The sequence below is a fragment of the Lotus japonicus genome, chromosome 4 (genome assembly GCF_012489685.1).
Source record: "Lotus japonicus ecotype B-129 chromosome 4, LjGifu_v1.2".
Classification (NCBI taxonomy): Eukaryota; Viridiplantae; Streptophyta; class Magnoliopsida; order Fabales; family Fabaceae; genus Lotus; species Lotus japonicus.
Genome location: NC_080044.1, coordinates 1,817,843 through 1,837,226, shown reverse-complemented (window position 1 = coordinate 1,837,226; position 19,384 = coordinate 1,817,843). Strand labels below are relative to the sequence as shown.

At 34.5% G+C, this 19,384-nt stretch overlaps 2 protein-coding genes across 2 annotated transcripts; both read left to right on the top strand.

The window, feature by feature from the left end:
* The first annotated feature begins 786 nt into the window (after positions 1 to 786).
* On the top strand, positions 787 to 10,464 carry LOC130710695 (starch synthase 3, chloroplastic/amyloplastic-like). Its single transcript, XM_057560046.1, has 16 exons — positions 787 to 882; positions 1,001 to 1,067; positions 1,304 to 2,593; positions 2,824 to 3,035; positions 3,433 to 3,703; positions 4,262 to 4,437; positions 4,904 to 5,011; positions 5,437 to 5,546; positions 6,337 to 6,442; positions 7,483 to 7,653; positions 8,253 to 8,381; positions 8,462 to 8,644; positions 8,890 to 9,021; positions 9,119 to 9,230; positions 9,506 to 9,629; positions 9,905 to 10,464. The coding sequence occupies exons 1-16, from the start codon at positions 787 to 789 to the stop codon at positions 10,035 to 10,037; spliced, it is 3,420 nt and encodes a 1,139-aa protein (XP_057416029.1). The 3' UTR covers positions 10,038 to 10,464.
* Positions 10,465 to 11,333: 869 nt separating this feature from the next.
* On the top strand, positions 11,334 to 16,603 carry LOC130709922 (uncharacterized). The gene is made up of 5 exons (XM_057559051.1): positions 11,334 to 11,549; positions 11,626 to 11,693; positions 11,775 to 14,613; positions 15,385 to 15,439; positions 16,012 to 16,603. Exons 1-5 carry the CDS (start codon positions 11,429 to 11,431, stop codon positions 16,148 to 16,150), a joined length of 3,222 nt encoding a protein of 1,073 aa, XP_057415034.1. The 5' UTR covers positions 11,334 to 11,428; the 3' UTR covers positions 16,151 to 16,603.
* The last annotated feature ends 2,781 nt before the right edge of the window (positions 16,604 to 19,384 follow it).

Sequence of the window (19,384 nt, the reverse complement as noted above, 5' to 3'; positions counted from 1 at the left end):
ACATCAGAAGCTACTTAGTTTTAGAATCATTTCTCTATGTCGATTGTCAAATATTTATATAATCACCTAAATGTAATAATAGTCCATGAGAATTGATTCTAAGACTCTAAAATGTGAAACCAAACACGTAACAATAATTGGTATAGTCAATGCCTCCAAAAAGAAAATTCTACCGTGCTACTCTAGTATGTACTACTTCCATTGATCTAATGACACATGTTTTTTGGTGGTTAGTTTTTTTAATTAGAAATAAAACTGTAAAAAAGGAACCCAAACCAAGTGTGATTCCTAGTCAAATCAAATCGAAGCTAATAGAAAGGCTAAATAATTTACAATTGATCCTAGGAACCCGGGCATATTACTAAGATTGTTCTCACGTGGCATATTGTTGACATTTGATGCTGCAAATCCTACTTGATTCTCACCTTCTTCACTCACTCACACTAATCATCACAGCCTTTGTATGAATCATAACAAAACAAAGATGGATCATTGAAGTTACCAAGGAATCAGAACCATCACTAGTAAGTTTTCTTCAAAATAATTTCGGGACCCATTGATTCATAAAACAAATGAAACAAAAACAAAGTGAACACATCATAAGCACGTAATTCGTTTATTCTAAGTTGATCATGTTAAAATAATAACACCATATAATATTGTCATTGATTTTTTCTATTCTCTGCACAGATTCACAGAGAGAATGATTGAACATTGTTCTGGCTCACATTCATACATAACATAGCGTAGTGCAAGGAGAAGAACCAGAAAATCGTTTATCGGCGCATGGAGATGTCGTTGCAACTGCAACTCAACTGCAAAACCACATTCGCCGCCAATAGAGGGTTGTTCTTCCCTCCAACTGCCCACCGCCACCAACTAGTTAGTTACTCTCAATTCTAACAAATCAAGCTATGCAATGCTCACACATGCATTTTGTCACACTTGATGAATGTATCAGTTTTTAATTTTTTTTGTTAATTTTAAAATTTGGTTTCAGTGTTTACCATGGCGGCATGAAATCAATGCAGGTTGTTGGGGTTCGTTTTCCATCACCGCCGGCGCAGGTATTAGCCCTCCTTGTTCTGTTTTGTTATATTTGCAATGTAGCTAGCTCGATCAGCTTCTATTTTTCTAGAATCAGTTAGTTCTGAAACTCAGAAGCTACTCACAAAAACTTCATAAGAGAATTGATTCTGGCTTGGCTTCCGGAATTGATTGCTAAGGATTTCCGAACATGTCCTACATCATTGACTGTGACTTTTTCGCTATTTGTAATGTTGAATGATTCATCTTTTGGTAGATTTTTCACGTAGGAGACGGAAGAAGGCCTACAATGCGAGGCCCGGGGGTCATACTCCCAAGGGTTTTGTTCCGAGACCACGCATTGGATCAAGCAACCACAAGAGGGGTAAAAAAAGCACTGGTGTTGAGGGTGATTCGTTTTCTCAAACAGTTCATGTGATTTCACAGGGTAGCAAAAAAACGGTTGATGGCAATACTGATACTGACCGAGAGGAGGGGGTGGTTGTGGTTGAATTTCCTCAGGAGAAGAAATTTGAAGTAGTGGATGCTAATGATGAAACTCATGAGGAGGGTGGTCAATTTCCATTGTTGAACGAGACAATGAGTGTTTCTCAAAATGGAAACATTTTTATAATTGGCGAGGAGGGTGAAACTGTTAGGGAAACAAATGCTGACACTGATGATGAAGTGACTGGGGAAACAATTGTGCAGGAGACAAATGCTGATACTGATGATGAAAGAAATAAAGAAGCCGAAGCCTCTCGGCTGTTGAGGTTAGAGTTGGAAGCAAATTTACGCAGACAAGAAATAGAGACGATTGCAGTGGAAAACTTTTCAAAAGGGAACAAGCTGTTTGTGTATCCTCCTGTGGTTAAACCTGATCAAGATATAGAAGTGTTCCTTAATAGGAGCCTTTCAACTCTAAATAATGAGCCAAACGTTCTGATTAAGGGGGCATTTAATGATTGGAGGTGGAAATCTTTTACCATCAGGTTAAACAAAACAACTCTTAATGGTGATTGGTGGTCTTGTCAAGTATATATTCCAAATGGAGCCTATAAAGTGGACTTTGTGTTCTTCAATGGGCAAAATGCCTATGACAATAATGACAGGAAGGATTTTTCCATCTCTGTTGACAGTGGAATGGATGCACTTTCATTTGAAGATTTCTTGGTCGAGGAAAAGCGTAGAGAATTAGAAAAACTTGCCTTGGAGCAAGCTGAAAGGGAAAGACAGGAAGAAGAGAAAAGGCAAATGGAAGCAGAGAAAGCTGCAGAAGAAGAGGATAGGTCGCTGGCTAGGGTGGAGACAGAAAGAAAGAGAGATAAATTGCAGCAATTGCTGAACAAAGCGGTAAAATTCATGGACAATGTTTGGTATATAGAACATGGTGAATTTAATGGCAAAGACTCTGTCAGATTATATTATAACAGAAGCTCAGGTCCTCTTTCAAATTCTAAGGAAGTATGGATTCATGGGGGGCACAATAAGTGGAAGGATGGATTAACAATTGTTGAAAGGCTTGTCAAATCTGGTTCAAAAGATGCTGATTGGTGGCATGCTGATGGTATGCTCATTAAAAGTTTTACTGCTGAATTTGGTTTAAAATCATCTCATCAATTAAGTATGTCTAAAGCAATGATTGTTAAGGCCCAAAAAATATATAAATGACTGTTTTGATGGTATCATGTCCTAAAGTTGCTATTTCAAAAGTGAGATGAAAACTTGATCTTCTTTAGGACTTGGATAAATTTTTTATTTATTCAAATAATGAAAGTAAATTTTCATTTGATGCAGTTGTCCTACCTTACCAAGCCCTTGTCCTGGATTGGGTCTTTGCTGATGGCCCACCTCACAATGCAAGTGTGTATGACAACAACCATTCTGAAGACTTCCATGCTATTGTCACAAAGGCTACTGATAAAGAGTATTGGACCAGGGAAGAGCAGCTGATATACAGAAAACTCCAGGAGCATAGGAGGTTAAGAGAGAAAGCTATGCGTGAGAAGGTCAGTTTTTACAAAAGATGACTTCCAGATGGTAACATTGACACTTGACCTAAGATATTTCACAGCCGTGTTTGATAAACTGGTTTAGTCGTATGTTCATGTTCATGTCCCTTGCATTATTACATGCATAAAGTTAGGGGCAGTATTTACTTATAAGTTATGTTGTAGTGTAGTCTATCATATATGGAGTTTGAAGTTTACCTTTTCTTGATATGGAAGATTATTCAGATATTTATGAGATCGCATTCCAAGATCAATCCCTAAAACTTTGTTTGCCCGGATAATGTTTGATAGATATAAGCATTGGTATTTTATTTTATTTTTCAATTGGGAAGAACAAAAAAGATTGTCTGCTATCTAAATTACTCATCTTGGTTTGGACCTTTCCTTGTTGCAGGGTGAAAAAACAGCACGTATGAAAGTTGAAAGAAAGGAAAAAACTTTGAAGAGATATCTGCTTTCTCAAAAGGATATTGTCTTCACTGAGCCGCTTGGTATTCAAGCAGGGAGGATAGTGACAATATATTATAACCCCTGCAAAACAAATCTGAATGGAAAACAGGAGGTTTGGTTTAGATATTCATTCAATCGCTGGACTCATTGTAATGGTCCATTCCCACCTCAGAGAATGTATCCTGCTGAGAATGGTACTCTCGTCAAAACCTCTGGTGAGTCTTTTTCATAGTTTACATTTTAAATGTAATTGGACTCTAGTAATCCAGAAATTTGCGCTATCAAGAATTAAAATGTCTCTTTGCATCTTGGTTTTGATGTATTTCCACATTGGAATTAGTTGAAAATCTGTGATTTCTAGAATGGGTACAAGTAGCTTCCAAATGTATGAATGGATTTTTATGTCATCAGCATCTATGATGTGCTTCTATCATGGTTAGCAGACTACTGTATTGAATGAATTGTGCTACCATTTCATATTGTGTTTTTCAAATTGTAGACTGCCATTTGATTAAATGCTGAGTGTTGTTGTAACTCAAAAAAAAAATTGAAAAAATATGCGGGGCATTTATAAAAGTATCACTTACTGGTGGTGCGAGATTCAAATTTTATAGGTCTAGTATCAGATTAGCAATACGGTTGAGTTGGTCAACTTGATACAAATGATATATGTCCAGCCAATTTCTTCTGTGCAGGAAAAGGGACATGAAATTGAATCTTTTAGCCTTGTTCATATATTCCTGAATAAGTTCTCTGTTCTTGTGCTTCTGTAGTAAAGGTTCCACTGGATGCATACATGATGGATTTTGTATTCTCTGACAAGGAATGTGGAGGAGTTTTTGACAATAATTATGGAGTGGATTATCACAGACCTGTTTTTGGAGGTACATTGAAGGAACCACCTATGCATATCGTCCATATTGCTGTTGAGATGGCCCCGATTGCAAAGGTAAGTTAGCCTGCTCCATCTATCTTATCTCAACTTCTTCTACATTTCTGTGTAGACTTCTCCATTTAATTTCTGTGGCTGGAATTTTGGAATTTTCCATGTAATGGAAATACGGTTGTTATGGACAATTATAGTATTTAGAGATCTCTTCATGAAAGAAATCAACACGCCAATCACAGCTTTCCACCATTTCCCTCTGAATGGTGAATACCTGTCTATGGCAGGTTGAATTTGAAAAAGTGTATATTTGAAAAATTAGCATCTTTATTGAGTGAAAATCTAGGGAGATTCAGATGTTAATGGTTTATGAATGTGGAAAAGAAAAAGTGAAAAGCAACCATTTGGACTTTTAATGATATCTGAACTTTGGAATACAGTTTAGGATATTAGAGTTTCAGCATACTAAAACATGTTGTAAGTGATTTTAACACGGTTTATCAATACTGGTGGTCTATATCTTTGGCAGGTTGGGGGTCTCGGCGATGTTGTTACCAGTCTATCCCGAGCTGTTCAGGATTTAAATCACAAAGTGCACATTGTTCTTCCAAAGTATGACTGTTTGAGTTTTAGCAATGTAAGATTATTTCTTCTGCTTTGGCATTTACTTTACATCTTAAGCTCTGCAATTGACATTTGAATTTTATTCTCTAAATTATGAGCATGATGTCATGGGTAATCATGAGGATTTTATAGCTTGAGTTTCAATGTGAAGCTGGTGCATAATCAAAGGGAGAAAATAAATATTATGAAGTTGATTGGGACTTGAGACATTCATGGAAGTATGTGCTATTGTTGAGCATGTTTCTTAATATCTGGCTGCTGAACATCTGCATTGGTGGCTTTCTTAGAAGTTAAAAATGGCTACTGTGGTGCAGTTTTCACTACATTGGGATGAAAATTCATATATTGTGTTTTGTGGTAGGCTGGTAGCTAGTGTTGTTTATGTTATTATGTAGGCTTAAATTCATATAGCTGTCAACTATGTGTCTCTTCATGCAGATAAAAGATTTTCAATATCATAAAAACTATTTCTGGGGTGGGACTGAAATAAAAGTATGGCATGGAAAGGTGGAAGGTCTCTCTGTCTTTTTTTTGGAGCCTCAAAATGGGTAAGCATTTTGATTCTCCATCCTTTGAAGTTCTTCCCTTTTCTGGTTTACTGCTTGTGAGCTCATGGGTAATTTTACTAATACCAATTCAAATTATATTTGGGATAATTTGAGTTGGAAGAACCTATTGAATTTACTTATTTTCCTAATTAGATGAATGAGTTAAATTACTATGTTATATAATTTATAACAATTAAATTGAGGTTAGGCAAGGTTCATATTAACTTTGGAGATACCTTTGCTCCAGATCGACTTTTAGGTACAATATCAGATCTGGGATAGGCTCTCATAACATCTAATAATTTGGGCCGAGCCTAACTTTATCCCTAAAGTTAGTTCATGAGCTGACGATTTCCTAGGTCTACATAAGCTCTACTTTAGTCATATCTCTGGGTGATGTGTGATGTCAGCAAAATCTAGCCAAGGCTAATTAGATAATCTCTATCATCACTTCAAAACGAGTTCATTCAGCTCAGAAGATATATTCTATATGTAAGAACACAGTGATGATTAAATCTGAAGTTTTCCTGAAGTATACCTAAAAGAATCCAATATGTAAATCATGTAACAAACTCAACACTTAAAATTGATTCTTGTGGACATATTGTGTTTGGTGTAAGTCTAGCCTATCTATTCCATGCCCAGTAAGTTTGTTTTTTGTTTTGGACTTTTGTGCATTTTTTATACACTTGTGTTTTCATGATTGTTGTCAACAAGATGACTTGAAAAACTGAAACTGCTTCCTAAATTAAACTGTGCTCTCCAAGAATTATATATTTTTTTCCTGCAGATTCTTTAATGCTGGCTGTGTGTATGGTTGTGGAAATGACGCCGAGAGATTTGGTTTTTTTAGTCATGCTGCTCTTGAATTTCTACATCAAAATGGATATAATCCTGTAAGATATATTATTTGACTAGTTATTGAGCTGTTATTTGTATGACTTTCATGGCACATTTCCTTTGCTAATGTAAGAGTGATTTTCTTTTGGCCATGATGTGAGACTAGTATAACTCAATGTCCTTTTTGTTGATGCTGACTGCGGAGTCAGCATTCTCTCTCATCCTGCTAGACCCAAAAACATCACACATGCAATTGTTTATCTGTTTGATTACAGACAGATTATTTAGAAAATTGGCAAGGAATTTTGTCCCCTATTACTTCCAGTGCCACATTGACTTCACTGATGTTACTCATTCCTATGTCGTTGAATGTGCACACAGTTTGTACTTGAATTTGTGTAATTGTAACGGTTAGAAACGTAATATAAGATTATTCATGTGTCTTCAAGTTTTTGAGATAGTTGGATCACGGCGATCCTTTGTGACCGAGTGGTCTAAAGTTCTATCTTTGACGACCCCATTTTCTAATAAAGAAAGTTGAATTTCAGCACAAAATATTTCTGTATTATCTTTCACCTGTTGCTATCTTTTAAACATACTTGATCATGCTTGGTCGTGTCCTAATAGGTCGTGCCATATAGAAATTCTGAAAATTATTACATGAGAAATAACTGCTTTCTGAATATCATTCTAAATATTCAAGTCTGAAACAGCTTTCAAGTACTTGACTTTCCAATTTGTTGTCCTGGTATTTGTTTTTTAGTATTTATATGGACATATTATTGCTATAACTGAGCATGTTGCATTGCTATAATCTCGTTTTGGGTGAAATGTATATTTGAATTTAGCTCCTTTGATGCATTTTAATTAGCTTTCTGAATATCATTCTAAATATTCAAGTATCTGAAACAGCTTTCAAGAGCTTGACTTTCCAATTTGTTGTCCTGGTTTTTGTTTTTTAGTATTTATATGGACATATTATTGCTATAAGTCTATAACTGAGCATGTTGCATTGCTATAATCTCGTTTTTGGTGAAATTTATATTTGAATTTAGTTCCTTTGATGTATTTTAATTGGCTCTTACACCATGGACAGGATATCATCCACTGCCATGATTGGACGAGTGCACCGGTTACATGGCTATTTAAAGAACAGTATATACGTTATGGTCTAAGCAAAGCGCGGCTTGTGTTTACAATTCATAATCTTGAATTTGGAGCTGACATCATTGGAAAAGCTATGGCACACACACACAAGGCTACAACTGTAAGTGCTGATTGTGCCCTAATTTATCAATTTTGCTGACTTTTATTTAGCATTTGATTTGTTTTATCATGGTCATTTTCATTATTGATAATAATTTGTATTATTTAGTTGTAATATTTGCTTTTTTATTTCAGAATATTTTCTCTTTTTCTAGGAATGTTGGAGGAATTTCGCTAGCATATAGTGATAGCTACAAGTGGGCTTAAGTTTCCCCTCTATAATGTGGAGAAGATCCTGTTCTGATTTTTTTTTCCTGTCATTTTTTATAAAATACTAGGCATATTTAATGGAACGTAGAAATTATGAGTTGACTATGAAACCAAAAATGTTGTGTGAATTTAAAACCATAACATCACTCTAGAATTTGACTGGACCTTGTAACATATGTATGCTTAACAAAATTTTTGAAGCAACTATTTTCTATCTCCTAATGTAATACTAGTATTAAATTTTTCACTGATAGATACTGTTCTGAACTTTAAAAGTTAAACATATAAAGTTGGATGGAAGGAGAAGCTAACTAGTGAATACTTTGTATCTTATTCTGATATTCTTTTCATCAATATAGGATCTCAGTCATTCATGTTTTACATTGGCAGGTCTCCCACACTTATTCTGTGGAGGTTGCTGGGAATCCGGCAATTGCTCCTCATCTTCACAAGTTCTGTGGTATAATAAATGGAATTGACCCAGATATATGGGACCCTTATAATGATAAGTTCATTCCTGTAAGTAGACTTGATTCCTTTAGGAGCTTTCTAGTTCCACAATTCCAATCATAAATGTTTTCAACATAACATTGTTGCAGGTATCATACACATCAGAAAATGTTGTTGAAGGAAAAAGAGCTGCCAAGGAAGCCTTGCAACATAAGCTTGGTCTGAAAAGATCTGATGTTCCTTTAGTGGGAATTATTTCTCGATTGACTAATCAGAAAGGAATCCATCTCATCATGCATGCTATTTGGCGCGCCCTAGAGTGTGGTGTACAGGTCTCCTTTTATTTTGTATTTATCATCAAATTGTTCACCAGCATTACCATGCATGCAAATTGCCTGCATAATAGCATATTATTACTTAGTATATGAACACTATTATAGAACAAACATGAAGATTTTACGAATATTATTTTTGCTATAATTATAAAAATATTCCTGACAAAAAAGTAATCAATCCTAAGAGGTGTTGGTTGTATTAAAGTAATCAATGTCTTGGCCATGTAAATATTTAAATGCAGGTTGTATTACTTGGTTCAGCTCCAGATCCTCGTATCCAAGGTGATTTTGAGAATATGGCCAATCAATTGCATTCTCTTCATAATGACCGTGCTAGACTCTGTCTTGCGTATGATGAGCCCCTATCACACTTGGTAAATGATCGAGGAACTGAAAATCTTTGGTAACATTTGACCCCTTTTGAGTGCAGTATAACAGGCACTGTTGACTCATTTGAAATTGTTGATCTAGATATATGCCGGTTCTGATTTCATTCTAGTTCCTTCAATCTTTGAGCCATGTGGTCTTACCCAACTCGTAGCAATGAGATATGGTTCAATACCAATTGTTCGAAGAACTGGAGGTTTGTGCATAATTTACTTTTTAGTTTGACATGCCATCAAACTATGTGTATATATCTGGAATGTTTTATTTATGCCTTTTTAAGTTTCAAATTTTCTTTGGTTGCTCCATAAATCTCCAAATATGATATACAGGTTCCTGTTTCCCCTGGTAATGCCTGAGATAATCTAATTGTTTATTTCCTCAGAAGAATCTTATCTAGATGATTGTCTTAAAAGGAGCAAATAGTGCTCAGATTTGCTACATTTGACTATACATTTCTAAATAATTTTGCAGGACTTTATGATACTGTATTTGACGTTAATCATGATAAGGGAAGAGCAGAAGTACAGGGTCTTGAGCCAAATGGGTTTAGTTTTGAGGGAGCTGATACTGCTGGTGTTGACTATGCTCTGAACAAGTGAGTTAACTAATATACTCAAAAGCAAAACCATCTTTATCCGGATCTATGTTGTATTAAGTCTCTTAAGCTTGTGAGGAACAAGTCCTTTTAAATTATGTGTGTTCTAGACCCATTATAGAGAGACCTTTAAACCTTAGGACGTATACGCTTCATATTTAACTAGATGAATTTATTTTCAATTTACCTTGCACACACGAGCAAAGAAATCTGTGTTTTCCAAAGTTCTAAAGTTTCTGAATGCAATATTAATTTCAAAACATGGAGTTTTTCAGGGCACTATCGGCATGTTATCGCCGTGATTGGTTTAACACTTTACGCAAGACAGTGATGGAGCAAGACTGGTCTTGGAACCGGCCTGCTCTTGATTATCTGGAGCTTTACCATGCTGCACACAAGTCAGCATGAGATTTCACCAGAAAAAAAGTGACGTGCATATCAAGTTTCATCCACAATGTACAGGTTTTGTGCTAAGCGTTAGTTTAAACACATAATTGATTCTAAAGCCATAATCAATTCTGTGGAGAAGCTTCTATGAGTAGGTTTTAGGTGTCAGAATTGATCAAGAGGAAAAATAAGCCGATACAGACATGCTATTAAGGTAACTGCTTGGCGAAAAGCTTTTGGAGACAAGCTTCAAATGGTTCATTTCTTTTTAGCATGCAATAAGAAAGATTTGCTTTATAACAGTTTACTATGTGCCAAGAGGTTGTCTTAAAATTGTTGAGCCTTTAATTGTGATACTATAGCGTTGCAGAATAGGTTTGCAAGTACTTGTGGTTGAATCAAGAATAAAAGTAAATTTTTGATGTATACTGCTTGAATAAAGGAAATGTTTGATTGCAAGTTTGCAACTGCTTTATTCACTTAAATTTTAATAATTTAAATGACTTTGATCACCATTGGCAATGACTCTTTTTAAGGGTACCATTGGCAATGACTTTATTGAATATGAAGTCGATTAAATTTAATTTGAAATTTTTCATTAAATTAATAGACAACTGCGATATCTTATTTAAAAGTATAGTCTGAGCTAAAAGGATGAAATATAATTATTATTTAATAAAATGACCTTGTTAATTAACAAACTTGCAAATTGTCTTAATCGCTATGAAGAAGTACAATGACGTTGTAGATATAAAATTGAAAAGCAAAATTTTTAGGAGGTGCTTTTTAGTTTTATGTTTCAAAATTTTTAAAAATCAAAAGTAGTTTTGATTTTTTAAGGTCATTTTTTGTTTTTTTTAATCTAAAAAATTTAGTACAATTTTATAAATTCACAAAAGTCATTATTGTTTTACTCATCTTCTCATCGACCGACATTACATTCACTTTGTATAATATAGTGTGAAGGGTGTGGCGAACATGGTAGAGCGTGCCAATTATCGAGCCTTTGGAGGGTGTGATATAGGATATAAGGGTAGTAGTGGTGTGATATATGGTACCGTGTGGTGGTGGCGAAGGGTATCAGATGACAATGATAGAAGAGTATTGGGTAGTGGTCGATATCAGGTGGTTGTGGTGGTAGTAGTGTCAGTGGAAAGTGTTGGTGGTGACATTAAGCATGTATACTATAACGCCCTAATTGACTTATGTTTTTTTTTTATCCCCTATTTATTTATTAAATAAATATATGTATCTAAAAGTATTTTCAATCAATTAAATCAAAATGTTTTTCAGAGATAAAAATATATACTATAGAGATAAACTACTTGAATAAAAAAAAAAGTGAGTTGGAGGCGTCGACGATGAAGCTTTCCATGGTGTGAAGGCCATTTTAGGGTTAAGCTTTGAGTGAAATGGCGGCGGCGTCGCTGAGTTCTGCCACCGTCACCGCCACCGCCGCCTTCATCGACACCAACCTCGATACACACTTGGCAGTCGACGTTTTTGACCACGACACCGCCTCCGACCTCAAAAGTAATCTTCGTTCTTCTCTCTTTCCCTTTCATTTGTTATTTCATTGTTCATGATTTGCATACATTTTTATATGTAGAGAGAATCGAGTCAGAACACCGTTCATGCTTTCCGGAATTTGGGCACATACATGTTCATGGGATTAAGGTACGGTATATATACTACTAGCTCCGCTGTTTTTGAAGCCATGGTGTTTGTTGTTATATCTTGCTGTTTTGCTTTTGTTAGGTTAAGCGCAAGGGGTACTCTTATCAGCTAGCAGATTCCATGTGTGTGAGAAATGCCTTTAGTGGTTTCAAAAAGAGCTGGTACATTAGTGTTCAGGTTTCTGCATTAGGGGATCAATTGATTCCTCATGGTTCTCCTAACCAGGTGGTGTGTCATGGCGTTGCGGAAAATGCTTTAGTCTGTCATGCTGATAATTCTGCGTCCAAAAGGGTGTCTAGCCTTGATAATTTGCAGTTGCTTCAGTCAGAGAACAAGCTGGATGAGGGTGGAGGAATTCATAATGTCAGACCCTGTGTTTCAGAACAGACTGGCGAAGGAGATGTAAAAAATTTGGAGAAATCAGCTGGCAATAATGAAGATGGTATTCCAGTGCATGGTTCGATTCCAGAGGCAGAGGAGCGTGGCTTTGTAAATCATGAAGTTCTTCCAAGTTCTTCCGGTACAGGCATTAAGGATGTTTGCGACGTACGTGAGGATGATCTGTCAATATCTGTGCCAAGTTCAAAGACAAAACAGAAGCGCAAAAGGACAAGAGAAGATGCAGTACCTGGTGATAATTCAAAAGATAATGATGAGCTTCCAAATTTGCATATTGAATGTGCTGTAGTTGGATCCAATAAAGGCATTAAGGAGGATTCTATTGAACTTGATGAAGGGATGTGTAAAACTGCTCCAGCTACAAAGAAAAGAAAAAAAAGTAAAAGGAAAAAAGAGGACACAGTGCAGTATGAAAATGAAGATAATATTGCCTCTGTTGATACTCCTCCCAGTATGAACAATTCACAGGTGCCTCTGTTGGAGAAAAAGCTGGATAGAAATGAAGAAGTTCCGGTTGTTGGAAAAGTTGTCAAAAATTTGGAGATTGATGTAAAATCCTCTGGCAACAATGATCCTGGCATTTCATTAACCAGTTCACTTCCTGAGGCACAGGTCAATTGCTGCGTAAATCATGAGCTTCCAAATTCACATATTGAATGTGCTGTAGATGGATCCGATAAAGGCATTAAGGAGGATTCTATTGTACCTGATGAAGGGATGTGTAAAACTGCTCCAGCTACAAAGAAAAGAAAAAAAAGTAAAAGGAAAAAAGAGGACACAGTGCAGTATGAAAATGAAGATAACATGACATCCAGTATGAACAATTCACAGGTGCCTCTGTTGGAGAAAAAACAGGATGAAAATGAAGAAGTTCCGGTTGTTGGAAAAGTTGTCAAAAATTTGCAGATTGATGTAAAATCCTCTGGCAACAATGATCTTGGCATTTCATTAACCAGCTCACTTCCTGAGACACGGGACAATTGCTGCGTAAATCATGAGCTTCCAAATTCACATATTGAATGTGCTGTAGATGGACCCAATAAAGGCATTAAGGAGGATTCTATTGTACCTGATGAAGGGATGTGTACAACTGCTCCAGCTACAAAGAAAAGAAAAAAAAGTAAAAGGAAAAAAGAGGACACAGTGCAGTATGAAAATGAAGATAACATTGCCTCTGTTGATAATCCTCCCAGTAGATCATCCAAAAAGACATCTAGTATGAACAATTCACATGTGCCTCTGTTGGTGAAAAAGCAGGACGAAAATGAAGAAGTTCCGGTTGTTGGAAAAGTTGTCAAAAATTTGGAGATTGATGTAAAATCCTCTGGCAACAATGATCCTGGTATTTCATTAACCAGCTCACTTCCTGAGACACGGGACAGTTGCTGCGTAAATCATGAGCTTCCAAATTCACATATTGAATGTGCTGTAGATGGATCCAATAAAGGCATCAAAGAGGATTCTATTGTACCTGATGACGGGATTTGTAAAACTGCTCTAGCTACAAAGAAAAGACATAAAAGTAAAAGGGAAAAAGAGGACACAGTGCAGGGTGATAATTCAAAAGATAACATTGCCTCTGTTGATAATCCTCCCAGAAGTCCATCCAGTATGAACAATTCACAAGTGCCTCTGTTGGAGAAAAAACAGGATGAAAATGAAGAAGTTCCGGTTGTTGGAAATGTTGTAAAAAAATTGGAGATTGATGTAAAATCCTCTGGCAACAATGATCCTGACATTTCATTCACCCGCTCACTACCTGAGACTCGGGACAATTGCTGCGTAAATCATGAGCTTCCAAATTCACATATTGAATGTGTTGTAGATGGATCCAATAAAGGCATTAAGGAGGGTTCTGTTGTACCTGATGAAGGGATGTGTAAAACTCCACCAGCTACAAAGAAAAGACAAAAAAGTAAAAGGGAAAAAGAGGACACAGTGCAGGGTGATAATACAAAAGATAACATTACTTCTGTTGATAATCCTCTCAGCAGTCCACCCCAAAGGGCATCCAGTTTAAAAAATTTCCACATGCCTCAATTGGAGAACAAACAAACTGTGGGAGCTGAGGAAGAATGTGATGTACCCAAGATTCACCCTGATAAGAAGGTACATAAGGTACACAAGACAAGACAAGATGCAAAGATGTCTAGTCCGTCCGACAGTGCCATGTCCTCAGTCAAAGTAAATAGCAAACCTCGTAAGAGTGCTTCTGGGGAAAGTATGGATTTGGACAAACGAAGAGAACACTTGCTTATATCAAACTCAAAGTTGGAAAGTTCGAACAAAATGGTTAAAGACAAAGCAGGAAAGGCTTCTGGGAATAATGTTTGGGGAGTTGTGAGTAACATACAGCAGAGGAAGAGCTTATTAGCTGGAGGAATTTTCAAGGATGATAATAGCTGGACCTCCCAAGATGAAGCTGATAATTCTGATGTCAGCACTAGAACTCGATCAGATAATTCACTCATGTCTGATTCCTCAGATGGGGATAGCAGCTCAGATCTGGATTCACAACATGGTAAGTGAAATCTACTTTAGTTGGGAGTTTGCCTTTATGTTTTTATCAATTAATACTTGATACAGTGCATGTAAATATTCTTTAATCTATGTGGTTGTCTGGGTTGTGGGTAGATGACTGAGTTTCTGATTGTATTAGTTAGAAGTTAACCCTTTCTTATATTCTGAGATTTGATCTTTGGTAATTTGGTATTCAACTGTTAGTTCTTATATGTTGTGTTTGAAGAGCTAGAAATATGTAGCCACCATTAATGTTGAAAATATGAAAAGCTTGTTTGTTTCCTGCTTATTTTGAGGTGTTACTTTTTTAGTGCTGGAAGATGAATGGAGAACTATTAGATTATTGCAATTCAGACTTTTTCTGATTGTTTCTCATTCATTCAATTCTAAGAAATTATATTCAGCCACGCAACATTTACATTTGTGGCTTAGCACTTTCCTGATGATTGGCTGTGGAAACTATTTTTTTGTCAGCTACTTAGGGCACTGCATTTGAGCCAATAGGTGTTCTTATCTACTGTTTAGTTTTGCTATCGTACTTCGTGGATTATACTGCCATAATCTTCACGGTGTCATCATTCATCAGTGCAACATTGGTTTATCTTTTTGTTTTCCTCTAGAATATGTGTCTGGATATGCTTTGTGATTCCTGCTGGTAAGCTTGAAATAAAGATTTATATGGCTACGTTCATGATATATCTTGTTTGCTCATCAAAATGGTGGTATATCATTTGAAACTGATTTTTTCTATTTTTGTATCTAATTGAATCAGGAGCGTATGGTGGGGATAGGATGGAAAATGGTGGAGGACCTTCCTTAAAAGCAAGGTAAGCTTATTGAATAGTATTTCTGCTAATATAAGTTAGCCAAAGCATTTGCATTTTTTGTTGTTGGCCTTAAGTTGCTAGCATGTTTGAATAGTCATTTCTAATGTGCCTCTTTCTGCTACCAATTTCAGATTCTGATTTCATCTTTTAAATTTTCTTTTTACGAATATGAGCATTTACATCCCAACAAAATCTTGAGACAATTATTTTAATTGATCATAGGAAGGACTTTTACTCCACCTCTGAACTTGTTGACCAATAAAATTATTTTTCAATATTAGACGACTAACATAGCTAGACTTAATGTTAGTATTTTATTTGGGGCCGTTTATATGCACTTTTGGTATTTACATATGCCTAGAGAGAAATAAGCTGAAATGTCAACTTCAAAGAGAAAATTCTATCATTTTTATATTATTTTTATGGTGTAATGTTAAACACAAGGTATGATTGCTTGACTGTAATGAGATAATAGATACTTTTGGGGCTTCTCTTTTGTTTTACGTTTCATGCGTTTATGTCCCTTAATTATGTAGTAGTAGTTGTTGAGTTCTTAATCTTTCTTTGAACAGTTTGTCAAGCACAAAAGGCATGCCAATTGAGTTGCTTCTTAAAAGCTCAAGCATGTTCAAGAAGGCTAAAATAAGAACGTCTCAATTGGATGAAACCGAATCCCAGCCGGAGTTTGTTCCAGACAGCCTTGCTGACTAGGAGTCAAGTTAATCATAACAATGCAGTAGAGATATGATCAGTTGCATTGATCAAAGTTGTCTAGAACTGAAGCATGCCTATGTTATGTCTTAATTTTTTTTCCCTAAATAAGGTCATATGCAGCATATTGCGGCTCTTTAGTCTAAGGCATTTTGTTTTACATTTGCCATTACAAGAATTTAAATTACAGCGAACTGTGTTATCTTGGAAGCATTTAAGCATCCACGTTTTGAGTGATATGATAGTATGAAGGTAATTGTTGGAAATGAACTTAAAAATGAATGGAGAAAGTAATAGAGGAGGGAAGGTTTTGTTGACGCTGCATGCCTACAACATTGAACACCTCTGATTTGTTGTTCAATGCACAATGCGATATGTCCTGCCCAAAATCATCACAAATTGTTGAAACTGTTATTTGAATGGATGAGGATCTTCATGTGTTTTTCATTGACATCTTATGATTTGTTGATTTAGAAAGATGTACTTTTAGTTAAATATAAACAAACTAGTGTTTTTTTCCCGTGCGGGAAATATGTTTATTATATTTGATATATCAATTAATCATTAATATGATTATGCGTGTTTGTTTAAATCTTAGATAATTAGGGCAAATCTTTTAAAATTCGATTTCAAGATCTGTTTTAGAATTAGGAAACACGTGTCAACAAAAGATAAGTTATCTAATTCTTTTCTAATATATATTAATATATAGAGGAGGATATGACTGATGCAGTATCTTAGATAATTAGGAAAATCTTTTAAATTTTAATGGATTATAATCTCAGCATTACATTTTTTTATATTGTGGATCATGAGAAAGAATAAAATGAGAAATCACGGGATTCCTGTAAATATGTAGTAAATTAGGTTTGAGACTTTTTCTAATTTAAAGAGAAATAAAAACGGTTTCAAGATTTGTTTTGTTAATAAATTTAGTAAGGAGTTATCTAGGTAAATCTTAGATAATTAGGGCAAATTTTTTAAAATTCAGTTTTAAGATAAAATAACACAACATAAAAGAATCTATCAAATGGAATGACATGTGAATTTTTTATTTATGAGAATTAACCTGAGAATGACACGTGATATTTTTTTTAGAGTATTAATTAATTTAAGATAAAAAGAAACAACCTAAATCCTAATTAATTTATACTCTAAAAATAACTCTAAAATAAAATAAAATATTTTCTGAAATTAACATTAAATAAATATTAAGATAAAACCAAGAAATAAACAACTTAAATCCTAATCAAATCTAAAATTTAAAAAGGTAATAAACAAAGATAGATAAAAACTACAAAAATCTAGCAAATCACAATAAAAACTCATAAAATCCTGAATTAATTAAAAATCCGAAAATTCAATAAATATACCATAAAAATTAATTAATACTCTAAGAATAAATAATAAGATAAATTAAGATAAAATCATGAAATAAAAAACCTAAATCCTAATCAAATATAAAATTTAAAAAGGTACTAGATAAATATAGATAAAAACTATCAAAATGTAGCAAATCACAATAAAAACTCATAAAATCTTGAATTAATTAAAAATCCGAAAATTCAATAAAAATTAATTAATACTCTAAAAATAAATCAAAAATAAATTAAGATAAAATCAAGAAATAAACAACCTAAATCCTAATCAAATCTAAAATTTAAAAATGTATGTTTTTTATGAGAATTAACCCGAGAATGACACGTGAATTTTTTTTTATGAGAATTAACGTGAGAATGACACGTCACTAAGAATTAACATGAGAATGACACATCACTAAATCAGCCTGATAGAAGTTCTTCTTTTCTAATATATATTGATATTGATTACCGTTCTTGCATAAGACTATTTTACGCTTCAAATATGTGATTATATTGATTGATCATAAGCCAAGGATCAATTTCAAAGCAAGGCCTTTAATTTTTTATTAGGCTTTCTACTTCAGTTGGGAACTTGTTTGCAGATGTTGGTTGTTTTAAAGTAATCAATGTCTTGGCCATGTAAATATTTAAATGCAGGTTGCATTACTGGGTTCAGCTCCAGATTCTCTATCTAACGTGATTTTGTGAATATGGCCAATCAATTGCATTCTCTTCATAATGACCATGCCAGACTCTGTCAAGTGTAATTGATCGAGGAAGTGAAAATCATTGGTAACATTTGACCCCTTGTGAGTGCAGCATAACAGGCATTGATGACTCATTTGAAATTGTTGATCTAGATATATGCCGGTGCTGATTTCATTCTAGTTCCTTCAATCTTTGAACCATGTGGTCTAAATACCAATTGTTCGAAGAACTGGAGATTTGTAAATTCTTTACTTTTAGTTTGAAATGCCATCAAACTATGTGTATATATCTGGAATGTTTTATATATGCCTTTTTAAGTTTAAACTTTCTTTGGTTGCTACATAAGTCTTCAAATATGATAAACAGGTTCCTTTTTCCCCTTGGTAATGCCTCAGATAATCTAATTGTTTCCCTCAGAAGAATCTTATCTAAATGAATGTAACATTAAGGTAAAATCCATGAAAAGTATAATGAAAAAATTTGAAATTCAAGTAAAACTCAAGTTTTTGTACTCAATCCTTGAATAATAATTGAAATAGCATCTCATATCGAAATAAATTTTTTTTTAGCATGAGTATCTTAGTAACTCATTCTTTAATATTTTTATTATTGATTTATTATTAAAAAGCAATGCGGAAGCACAAGATAAGGACAACTGAGAATTAAAGAGAAACAAGTTAAATAAAAGGAAAATGAAGACACAATATTAACGTGGAAAACTCCCCTTCAACGTGAGAGGTAAAAAATCATGGGTGATCACAATAAAATTCCACTATGTAAAAGAAAGAGTATAATAAATCCTCTTATAATACAAGGACAAAGAGTAACATTTTTTTCTTGCAAAACTCTATCCTCGTTTGGAAGAGCTTATTTTAGCTTATTTAATAGCATAAGCACTTATGCCAGTGTTTGACAGAGCTTATGAAAACAGCTTATGACCTATTTTCATAAGCTACTTATGATAACTTATGAAAAAGATCTTATACTTATATAGAACTTATTTTTCAATTTATTTTATTATTTTTTTAAAAATAACTTATGAATAAGGGCTCATGTTATAAGCGCTTATGCTCTCAGATGTTTTTCCAAATGAGACCTTTATCAAAATAACTCTCTTAAATAAAACAAGAATTCCCACCAAAATTTACTCATGTGTGTGCAAGAA